This window comes from Poecilia reticulata, linkage group LG5 (assembly GCF_000633615.1).
Source record: "Poecilia reticulata strain Guanapo linkage group LG5, Guppy_female_1.0+MT, whole genome shotgun sequence".
Classification (NCBI taxonomy): domain Eukaryota; kingdom Metazoa; phylum Chordata; class Actinopteri; order Cyprinodontiformes; family Poeciliidae; genus Poecilia; species Poecilia reticulata.
Genome location: NC_024335.1, coordinates 32,161,700 through 32,173,663, shown reverse-complemented (window position 1 = coordinate 32,173,663; position 11,964 = coordinate 32,161,700). Strand labels below are relative to the sequence as shown.

Sequence of the window (11,964 nt, the reverse complement as noted above, 5' to 3'; positions counted from 1 at the left end):
TATATATATTATTTTTTGTCATAGTACCCCCAAGAATACTTTCACCCCTGGCAACCAGTCCACGTTGTTAGCAGAACTAGAAGGCCCCAAAACCAAATTTCGCTTAGGGCCCCATGGAGGCTTAGGCCGGCCCTCCGCATCACACTTGTTTTATATTATTTTTTTAGTATTATTTTTCCAGTTACACAAAGCATTAAATCATATCAAATGCTTTCTCCACTTAGTGTTAATGCGCGTGGTCCCATAAACTCGAGAAACCGAAACAGTTTCTGTGGCTCTTATTAAAAACTCAGCAGGCATGAAATGGAAGAGTTACTAAAACTACATTAGCAGCATTAAATTAAATCTCTCATTTGTTGTGCATCTCTGCGCACGAGGATTTAACTCATCATGCAGGGCCGGTCCAAGGCTGTATGAGGCCATGAGCAGAATTTGACTTAGGGGCCCCTCTTCTGCTAAAAACATCAGCACCTCTAACAGCTTCTGTGTTAGATTTAGTTAAATCTGAGAGAAGGGGAGTGGTTTAATTGGCCAACCTATAAAGCAATAATTTATAATTGCAGTTTACTAATTTGTATTTGTGAACAAACATAACTCAAACTCAAAGATTAAACTCACAGCATCAGAATGAAGCTGTAGTAACAAAACAATCTAACTATGAATATTGTTCTTTGAACTTTTATAAAGTAAACTTGCCAGTTCCTTAAAATCTTACATTTAAATGTTAAACAACTTAAAATATTGTCATTTATGTATGCTAAAATCATTAAATCAAATTTAGCAGCATTATCTCAATAAATAAATGTTACATTTATGTATCTGTGGTCTGTGTTAAAATATTAGCATTTATGGGCCCCTAAAGACCAGGGGGGCCTCATGAAGCTGCTGACTTAATTTGTGTTAAACAGAAGTGCAAATAATTTATGTTCATTTTAATTGTATTTTTTGATTTATTGTTTTTAAGACTAGTTGTGGGTTTAGACAGCATTTCACTGGCTATGTTTTCGCGTAACATATAATTACCCAGTAATATTTTTACTTTTTATGTCTACTTAACATCTTTTAATACAAAAACACGGTGCACTGCCTTGGTGCCCCGACCACTGAGCTTAGCAAATTTTCTGGGGGAAACCCTGGTCATTAGTATCATTTACAAACTTACAGGTAAAAATAGATTATGAAAGGAATTTTTTGATGCCTCGTGTTATAACAGACATTGAGAAAGTCTAAACGCAATATAAACACTCCTCTGACCCAGAGATCTGGAAGAGTACACGTCTCTGTCCCGCCCCTGCAGCCAACATACCCATCAACAACTGACTCCAAACCAGCCTTGTCTGGAGAGCCTGACTGGAACCACTGCTCTCTGGGATGCAGGGAGCAGGTCTGACCAGGCTGGAAGTGCTAATGCAAAAATGCTCACCAGGCCACCTCAGGTCAGCCAGGGTCAGGGTTGGTACAGTGTGGCTTTAGTAAGAGTATATTAGTCAACTCACCTAAGGAAGTAGGGCTTTGCATAGAACTTGAAATCTGTCCCATCGATGAACAGGTCAAACTCTGACGTTCTGGTGTAAGGCACTCTGATGCAGATGGTTAGATAATCTGGATCCTGACTCAGGTCAAACGCAGGAGTGATCATCATGTAATACCGACCTGCAGGGTGAAGACTATGGAGGACCAAAACTGACATAATAAGAAATAAAAGCATAAATATACATTTAGTTTTTCCTTATCCTTACACATGAGTTTCTGTCAAGAAATTTATATATTTTCTTTTTCATTTCCTTTAAACATGCGTTTTTGTCAAGAAAAGTAGATATTTTGTTTTGTCATTCATTTCCTTATACTAACCCTGCTTTTGTCATTGTCTCCTGCATTATTATGTTATTAAGGAGAGCTGCCTTCTATGTCCAGCTCCTCTACTATTGGTCAATAGAGCTTTGGAACCAACGACACTGTGTCAGACGTTGTGGGGCGTTTAGGTGCAGTCACTCAGGGCCATCTTTACAGGCCACAGATCAAAACAAACTTTATCCCGGTGGTTTTATTGTGTTATTGACTGCAGTGAAGTTAGTTTTGAGTTGGATATCGGATATTCCAATATCCGCCAAGCAAGCARCGTTTAGCTCAAGGTTGATCCAATTTATGAACGCTAATTTCAGCCAGCCGTTCTCTCGCTCCCTCCTCAAGCTCTTAGAGGTTCACTTAGGGACTGTCAACAAATCTCCGAACCAAACACTCCTGTCAAACAAATGTTAATAAACCACTGACCACTGACAATCAATCAAATGTAATTTTTATAGCGCAATTCAACAGCTAAGCATTTCAAAGGTCTTTTCATCATTAAAAATACAAAGTCATGTAACAGAATCAACAATAAAAACATTACATTAAGATGTTAAATGTGTAAACTGATTACATTTCAAATATAACAGGTGGGATTTTAGTTGAGATTTAAAGGAAGTCAGTGTTTCAGCTGTTTTACAGTTTTCTGGAAGTTTGTTCTAGATTTGTGGTGCACAGAAGCTGAATGCTGCTTCTCTTTGTTTAGTTCTGGTTCTGGGGATGCAGACCAGAACCAGAACCAACCAGAAGGTTGGTACAACAACAGCAGATCTTTAATGTATTGTGGTGCTAAGTTGCTCAGTGTTTATAAACTAACAATAATATTTTAAAGTCTATTCTCTGAGCTACAGGGAGCCAGTGTAAGAACTTTAAAACTGGTTTTATCTGCTCTATCTTCCTGGTTTTAGTGAGAACACCAGCAGCAGCCTTCTGGATCAGCTGCAGCTGGAGGATTGATTTGTTGGACAGACCTGTAAAGACATTGCTGCAGTAATCAATGTGACTAATGATAAACGCATGGATGAGTTTCTTTAGATCTTGCTGAGACATAAATCCTCTAATGTTCTGCAGGTGATAGAAGGCCAACTTTGTGACTGTCTTAATGTGGCTCTGAAGGTTCGGGTCAGAGTCTATCACTATTTATAGATCTGCAACTCTAGATCTATAACTTAAGATTGTTCATATTTAGGTCCAAAGATAATAACTTCAGTTTTGTTTCTGTTCACCCCTTCTCTCATTACCCTGTTTCCTGTCAATTAACTATCAAATAAAGGCCACTAGAGCCAATAAAACCTTTTAAAAAAAATATTGAATATGACTTGACATTTTAATACAGGGTAGTGCGTCTCATGAATTGCCACTTTTTTGTATCAGTTGGTCACAAGGCAAGGCATTTATTAACATTTGTTTGACAGGAGTGTTTGGTTCGGAGATTTGTTGACAGTCCCTAAGTGAACCTCTAAGAGCTTGAGGAGGGAGCGAGAGAACGGCTGGCCGAAATTAGCGTTCATAAATCGGATCAACCTTGAGCTAAACGCTGCTTGCTTGGTGAATATTGGAATATTAAATATTCAACTCAAAACTAACTTCATTGTAATCGGTAACACAACAAAACCACCGGGATAAAGTTTGTTTTGATCTGTGGCCTGTAAAGTTGGCACTGAGCGACTTTTCTTTTTTTTTTTGACACTTGAAAGATCGCTTCTGAATTTTTATTCAAAAAGTTTCCATAACATTAAAGCACATGTGATCACTTACAAGAAGAGCTGCTTGATCTAATGTGAAGGTAACAACATGGCTCCTTCTGAACACAGGTGTTCAAAAACCAGTCTAGACAGAAACTCCTCCCTTCACAGACCCTCTCTGAACACTCCCCCCGAACTGAAACACGTCAAAAACGCTAAAAGCAAAACACATTGATACACAAGCACAAACATAATCCAAAACTAAACCATGTAAGAGTAGGCCTGTCACAACAACACATTTTTCTGGACGATTAATTGTTTCAAGAATTATTGCGATAAACAATAATATAATTTGAAGACCATTTTAAACTGATGTAATGGTAATTACATAATAATGCAAGCACATCCTGCCAAAAATAAATGCACTTTATTTTCAAAAGCATACTAAAAACTGGAACTAGTAAACAAAATAAACAAAACAATTAAAAACAAAGATAAAATGGACTCTCAGTCTCCATTAACAAAAAATGCACTTGAATAAAAACTAAACACAACATAAGACCAAAGTGGAAATAAAAACTACATTCAACTAAAAGAGTGCAGATTATGAAGTCTGTATACTATATTACCCTTCAATAATCAATAGATTTAGATGGAGAAGACGGGCATATCCGACTACCTAATGGAACAGTTCACCCCTCCCTTAAGCCCAGTTCACACTACACTATTGTTTTGCTCCAATTTCCTCCCTTACAACAATCTTAGAAAGTCCAATGATCGTAACCGATCATCCTGTAGTGTGTTACGACTGATCGGTCCAGTCGGGCCGCTCCGATCAGGCATATTCAACATGTTGGATTGTCTTGGCCCCATTATCGCAGCATGTGGAGTTTTCCCCTACTGGGAGCGAGAACACAGCCTGTTGAATGTGACAGGCAGCCAATTAGAAAGCGCGGAATCCCCTCTGTGCTTTCTGAGGAGAAATTACGAAGAGTAATCCCAAACCGCTGACACGGCGCAACCCAAAATCCAGCGGACATCGTAGATGATATGTGGAAACATTAATGTTTATTCAACATTTATTTCGTGAGAGGAATATCCACAGAAATGACAAGGAGCGGGGTTGGAGCAAAATTGCTACCGCACTTGATAAACCCAATAACTTTTCAGCTGTTTATCGTTAACGTGACATAAATAGGTTACAATGATAAGGCTATAAATTCAGTCGCGTTCGTTTACTTTTAATTCACTTCTGATATAGTGGGTTTTTACGGGATCTGAAATCTGAATGCCGGGGAGAGAAATCGGTTTGTGTGTGGTGTGTTGCTCGTCGTGTGGCTGGACACACGGCATGATTAAACCCGATCGAACCCGTTATACTTATGACTTTTTTGTCGCCTAGCGTGTCTCTCAGGTTTTCAAAATCATCATTGACCGACAATTCCAAAATCGTGTAGTGTGAGCTGAGCATTACACTAAGGAAATTAGGAAGGGAGGGTCAGTGGAGAGCACCAGAGTTGAGCCTTATTCATTCACTGTCATCAATACAAAGAGAAAAAGGCAGGAAGAAACGATAAATCAGACAAATTAAAATGAGATTGATAATTTTCTTTTATCGTGCGATTAACTGATTTATTGTTTATCGCAACAGGCCTATGAAGAGGACTAGTTTTTACAACAAAGCCTTGCATCTCCCAGCTGATTTGGAGGTTCTCCAAACGTTTGGTAGCTGACAACTAGAAACTACACACTCTACGAAACAGGTAGTGATTTCTCTGTACATGAGGGCTTCTCCGAATGCTTCCCTTCCTGTCGACTGGATGGTCTTTCTCAGCGGAAGGGTCAGAGGTCATCAGGTGAGCACGAGCCCCGGGTAAAAGCCCAGCAGGAGGACCTGGTGTTGGCACTCGTCATGAAAACTGGATCTGCTGTGCGGTGGGAATCTGTGGGTATGCAGTGGTGGTGTACACCATGACGTTCTGCTGCTGTGATAATTCCAGCTCGAAGCGGATTGGCGAAGCCGTCGTCTGTCAGATCCTCACCCAGACTTTCTCCCACTGCCACCCCCAGCATCCACTTCTCCCCCTTCATCGCCTCTCTGAACTTCTGCAGGTAGAGCTTGAAGGGGTCGACGTATATGTTGAAGCCCAGCGTGGACATGGCGAACAGGATGTCCTCCCTGTTGATGGTCTTCCTCTTCTCGTAGTGGTAGCGCTCACTGGCTTCTGACGTGATGAAGGTGATGAACTCGCTCACACACTCCTGCACACACTCTTTGGCATCTTTAGCGATCTTCCCAGTCTGTGGAACAGAGTTCTTCATTATGCGAGCCACGATAGCGATAGGGAGGTAAATGTCCTGTTCCTTGTAGTTCTCCTTGGTTCTGCTGTCTTCATGGTCATTCATGTTCTCTTCTCCATCATCTTTCTGGGGGTGGAGAACATAATGACTGGACGCCATGTAATCTAAAGTCATGCCCAGCTGAGAGACATCTGTGGTTGAGCTGTCTCCATCCATCTGCAATGAAGCCCTGGTTGATTACCTTCCTCGGCACAGATCGACCTAAATGCCCCACAACATTTGATGCAGTGACGTTGATTCCAAAGCTCTATTGACCAATAGTAGAGGAGCCGGACATAGAAGGCAGCTCTCCTCATTAACATAACATTGCAGGAGGCAATAACAAAAGGAGGGCTTGTATAAGGAAAAGACAAAACAAAATATCTACCTTTCTTGACAAAAACGCATGTTTAGGGTGAATGAAAAATAAAATATATACAGTGATCCCTCGTTTTTCGCGGGGGTTGTGTTCCGAAAATAACCCGCGATAAGTGAAATCCTCGAAGTAGTTACCTTTAGTTTTTACAATTATTATACAGCATAATAACCAAAGAACAAAACCTGTTTTCAGGTCAGCGGATGTGCGTGTTCATCAATCGGGCCTTAATGTGATCCGGATTCATGTCATTAAAGCGTCTCCTCCAACCTGCACCGCGAGATTCACAACTGTATCTACGGCAGAGCGATGGAGCTCGTCAAGCGAGCCTCCGGTCGGGTTTTGCGCTGCATCTGGCCACAGTTTTTTCCAGTTGGCATTCAAAGTTTCAGTTTCTATCTCCTGAATGGCCAAGCTGTATTACTCATATTTAAATACCGTAACGTTATTGGCAAACAGGTATAGAAGGAGCTCGGAGACCGTTTAGCCAATCAGGATGCAGAACACAATGCACTGTGAAAAAAACTGCACAAAAAAATCCACGAAGCAGCGAGACCGCAAAAGGTGAACCGCGTTATAGCGAGGGATCTCTGTACATTTCTTGACGGAAAACGTATGTTTAGGGTAAATGAAAAAACTTGAGTTTCTTGACGGAAACTCAAGTTTTTCCTTGTCCTTGTAAGGACAAGGAAAAACTAAATATATATGCTTTTATTTTTTTATTATGTCAGTTTTGGTCCTCCATAGAAGACAGCAAGAATCATCAGTTTGCTCACTGCATTCCAACTAAAGCAGTGGTTCTTAACCTGGGTTCGATCGAACCCCAGGGGTTCGATGAGTCGGTCTCAGGGGTTCAGCGGAGCCTCTGCCGCAGAGGTAAAGACACACTGTGCAAAGTCGTGATGACGCCCCGCTTTGCCATCACTTGCTGCAGAGGATCACGTTACATTGCTTAGCCGATCAGTGGGAGTTCCACTCTCAACATGGATTTGAACTTGTGTCTTTAATTATTTCAGCAAGGCTCACGGTTTTTACCAAATTCTGTAGCTTTTGGTGTACTACTAAATCTGCTCCTTAGTCGCATCTTTTCGGGGTTGCGACTGCCTCTAGTGCCGTGGGGATGGTGAAACAACTAATATAATTACATTACTAAATCAAAATACCGTCTTTATTATTTATTATAAATTTTTCATTCTCTTAAGAATGTATAGCTAATTAAATGACCTAAACGAGACCTTAAAGTGGTTCCAGTTTCTCTCGATGGCCAAMCTTTTGAAACTGTGGCAAATTTTAAATACCTTGGGTCGTTCCTGGACAGTCAGCTCAACTTTGCTGAAAACACTGACTATATTTTGAAGAACTGTTCTCAGAGACTCTACCTTTTAAGAAGACTTAGTGATCTTGGGGTGACCCAACTAGACTCTAGTCGGGTGAATTTGGGGGGGTGGAAATCATATTTTATTTATCACTGCAGAAGGGTTTAGTGAATGCGCATATGAAACTGGTGGGTTCGGTACCTCAAAAAAGGTTAAGAACCACTGAACTAAAGGCACAAAGTTTTTAATATAGCACCCAGCTCGCCACCTGGTGGAGGACGCAATATGACAATTAGGTCATATTGCAGAAGACCCATGTTTCTAACAGGCAAGATTGTAAACAAAAAGTACAACAGCGCAATAGATAAAAAATTGTATGTTTTCCAAGGAGAATGGTTTACTTATTAGACGTTCTACCCAATACCGAAAACATATTGGTAACTTCCAAAAAGGATATGAAAAGAGGTTTTATGTACTGATAAATGTTTGAGCAGAAAATTTTTTTTTTTTTTTTGGACAAGTATTCCAGCGTATAACATCCAACATATTCCCCGGGCATTAGCTTTATCATTAAAACACAACATTTTCCTGATGTAAATAGTTCACTTGGTAAATCCAAAGATGACGGCTTAAAATTACTTTTTAGCGTTGAGTATCTGTAAATAAATAGTTTAATTCGTTTGTACGTGGCCCGAAATTAAACATAGGCCACCAGCATCGTAAATTATTAGATGTTTGTCCAAGAAACAAAACATTTTGCCGCGGACACAAAATTTATGGTAATTCCAATGGTTTTTTAAAGGGAGTTCTGTTTAGAGTTAGCTAGCGATGTAACGTACAGGAAGCTAAACACGTGATGTATGTCCTCGTGCCTTTCAGTGTAGCAGCTGACAGAAGATTTTTGCTCTGTCCCATGCGCTACACTGTTTAAGGACACTGTTACGATACTTAAAGATATACAGGAAAATAAATAACTCACCCCAAACAAGCTGGGCTATACCAAAAAGCTCTCACTGCCGTTTAATCTCGCGTCCATATTTTACCGTAATATGAAGTGTTAAACCGCAGTTTAAATGTGTCTGAGGTAAAAACAAGAAGCAAGCATCTTTCTCGTGAACACTGTCTGCACACGCTAAATACTAAAAATATACGCACGGGGTATAAAATAGTGAGTCTTATGAAAGGCATATTTCAAACTACAATGTATTTTCTTCACTCACTTTTGCACAGTGAGTAAATTTGTTTCTGGATATTTTCAAATCTGTATTAACAAATAATTACTGCATAAATTTAGTCCCACGGGTTGAAGTTTCAGCTTGAAGTGTACCCTGCCTAATTCCTAACCTGTCATAAATATAGAAACACTAGATAATATAGATATTTTCTGGGGTTTTGTAAAAAAAAAAAAAAAAATGTTCTCTTTATAATGAGATGCAAAACTTGTTTAAAATAAGGAAGTTTCTTGTTATAAAAATAATCTATGTTGTTATAACAAGATATAAAACTTGTCATAAGAAGATTAATAGCTCATTAAAACCAAAATGTTCATGTTTAAACACATATAGCGATACTTTGCACAATGTTTGATTTCTGGAAGAAACCAAGTGACTATGCAAGTGTTTAACTGCATAGCCATTAATTAATTAAATAAATTCAGGAGAAATATCTCATGATGAGCAGTTTTCTTTTTAACAAGATACAAAACTAATTTAAACAGGAAAGTTTCTTCTTGTAACAAGAAACTTGTTTTATCTAGAGTTTCTTGTCTAAATGAGAAAACTTGTAATTTTAATGAGTTTTGCATTAATGTTTCTTTGTGTAATGATTTTGGCATCAAAATGCCTTGTTTTAACGAGTTTTGCATCTCATTGTAACAAGAAGATTTCTTGTTATAGTGAGATACTGCTCCTGAATTTATTTCCTATCTCTATCTACGGGTTTATATGGAAGTCCAAAATACCACCAAATGTGGCAAGATCAATACTTCCGGTTCACATTTGCTCTTTGAATTTTATTTCTTAATTTTTATTAGTCTCTCAACCCTAGCTCAAAAGAGTTTTTGGGTTTAATGTGCTCTCAAATAATATTTTTGCACTTTCTCTAGGAATAAATGCAATTATATGTATAATTAAAATATTTTGTAGACACCTATAAACTTTACCCAAATTCTGTCCTAAAATTTAGCAAAACAATTCAAAGGAAAAACCACAAAAACACCTTAAAGGTAAGAGGTTTCAGTCTATATCATACATGAGTAATAGAAAGTATTGGTATTTATATCGGCCATACTGGCCCTGTACTTGGTATGGCATCAATACCAAAATATGCAGTACCGCACAACTCTGGTGTCTGGATGTGTCAACTGGTAGCTCCCCAGAGTTGCAGATATTTTTTACAGCAAAGAAGTGGTGTTTTTATTATTTATTATAATAAATTCTGAAACAATCCATCAAATAATTTCACAACTATGCACTACTTTGTTTTGGGAAATCACATTAAATCCCAATAAAATACTCAGGAGTTTGTGGTATTACAGCCTAAGAAAATATGGCACGACTGGAGAGAAAATAGTCTCAAAATACCTGTATGTGTGTAGTACTGGATTTATAATCCGTTTAAGCTTCTTTGTGCGTAACTTTGGATAGCTGTATCTGTGAAACATGATTTTAAACCGTTAAAAAATGTGCGTAACTCCGGGTACTTGTAAACATGTGGTCAAATGCATAAGAAATTGTGAATACAAGATAAAAGTACACGACTACTTTTGCAATGTACGTGCAACTTTAGCTGAACGTGCATCATTACGGTAAAGCTGTAGAAACCCCTCCTCCGCCGTCTAAAACCGTCCATGGACTGAGAAACCGCTCTCCGCTCTCCATCATCTGCCGAAAATTGAGAGCGGGGTGTGGTGACAAAAATGCCAACTTGGGCCGCTCGCCTTCCGCCGTAGACATGAGCTCGGCCGTGGCCGTCGCTTCTTCCACCCGCAACAAGTCATTCTCACCATGCGAATCCACTGCAAAGTAGTTGCGATCGCCGTGGGTTTCGGAGTTTTTCTACTTGTGTACTTCTTCGGGTTCGGGGGGAACGGCGGCGCCGACGAGCCACCGCCGAAGGAAGTTGGAGGGGATCGGGAGTTGGAGGAGGTCGGCAGATCCCCACCTTCGCTTCTCTCCGAGTATGTGGGAAGTGATGCCGTGGCGAAGTTGGCCAGAAAATCAGCTACTGGAGTCGGCGAGCGTGTGGGGCGAAAAGAGGGCAAGGCGACTGGAAGAGAGGGCAGCGCTAATGCAAAAAGGTAAAAAAGACAGTTTGTGCCTCTCTTTGCTTAGGAGCCAACCTTATCATCATTCTTTCTTTAGTATCTTTTTAGTCATATTTTAAACTGAATTCCTCTATTTCAAAAATTTGTGATCAAGGGCGAATCTGCAAAGACTCTTCCTTGTGTGCATTTAACATAATGTATTGTATTTGGCTGAAAATACGTATAAATGTATGGTAATGTGTGCATAGACGCTATCGGAGGCAGTAAATCATCCCCTCCTGTCAGTATGTTTATCATTTAACCCCATTTTGTAGAAACTAAACGTCATCTTATTCTTCTAATTGACTTAAAGTTACAAAAGTGACCTTGATAGATAGGTTTTGCATTAATAATAATAATAAAAGGAATTGCACATGTGTACAAACTAAGTGAGATATTATTAGAAGCAGCATATAAAGGAAGCCCATCATGTTCAGCTGAAAGTTATCTGATCTATTTTTATTTTTATTTTTTTTGCTGTTCTTTTTCTCTCTTTTTGGGAAGTTACAGAAAATCTCTGATCAGGCTTGGAACGTCACTTTCGCTTTCTGCTACACAGGATGGACCCAGTTTTTTATGTTCTCGAACGTCATGCATCCCTTGTGCTTTCACCTTCAGTCTGACTGACAGCGTCACAAGTGGAGACACCCCCCCTCTACCGTAATATGTATTCAGCACAGACGCCGGAGCTGGAGCCCCCAGACGCTGCTCGCTAGATAAAGAGCCATCAAGGCATTGCACTGAGGAAAAGTCCTTTGCGTCCTTGCAGAAGGCACACTGCTGTTGAGTGTGCTCGGTATCGATAAGGGAGATGGGTGGAAAGGGGTCACCGATGGGCCCGCTTAGAGAAAAAAAGGAGAGGAAATAAGAGACTTAACCAGATGAAAAATGTTCCAGAGTGACTGCTAAGATTAGAGGAGGTAGTGAAGAAAAAGTCCAGGTTTTTTTGCTACAGACGATTAGGGTGAAAATGCTTGGATGGGATCGTTCATGCAGTGCCAGAATGATATTTTGGAATAGAAATTACTTGTGCTTGTCCTTTTCAATCCCTATTCCGTGGTGAATCCGCTCCTTCCTGTTCTGTTTGTCTATAAGTCG

The 11,964-nt window shown here is 39.7% G+C and overlaps 2 protein-coding genes and 1 pseudogene across 5 annotated transcripts in view; 1 reads left to right on the top strand and 2 right to left on the bottom strand.

The window, feature by feature from the left end:
* shq1 (SHQ1, H/ACA ribonucleoprotein assembly factor) overlaps window positions 1–8,633 on the bottom strand; it is a 96,938-nt gene extending 88,305 nt beyond the window's left edge. The window contains exons 1-2 of one of the 4 annotated variants that reach the window (XM_008410596.2): window positions 8,542–8,633; window positions 1,497–1,667 (exon numbers count right to left, since the gene is read on the bottom strand). In XM_008410596.2, coding sequence (XP_008408818.1) covers window positions 1,497–1,642 — 146 coding nt within the window. In that variant the 5' untranslated portion in view covers window positions 1,643–1,667; window positions 8,542–8,633. Of the gene's footprint in view, window positions 1–1,496; window positions 1,699–8,541 lie in introns of those variants that run through there. The other 3 variants (XM_008410595.2, XM_008410597.2, XM_017304977.1) reach the window with 3 other exon arrangements.
* LOC103465607 (nuclear transcription factor Y subunit beta pseudogene) lies at window positions 4,112–6,129 on the bottom strand (annotated as a pseudogene).
* Window positions 8,634–10,383: 1,750 nt separating the features above from the next.
* gxylt2 (glucoside xylosyltransferase 2) overlaps window positions 10,384–11,964 on the top strand; it is a 33,725-nt gene continuing 32,144 nt past the window's right edge. The window contains exon 1 of the mRNA XM_008410591.2: window positions 10,384–10,860. Coding sequence (XP_008408813.1) covers window positions 10,568–10,860 — 293 coding nt within the window. The 5' untranslated portion in view covers window positions 10,384–10,567. The remainder of the gene's footprint in view (window positions 10,861–11,964) is intronic.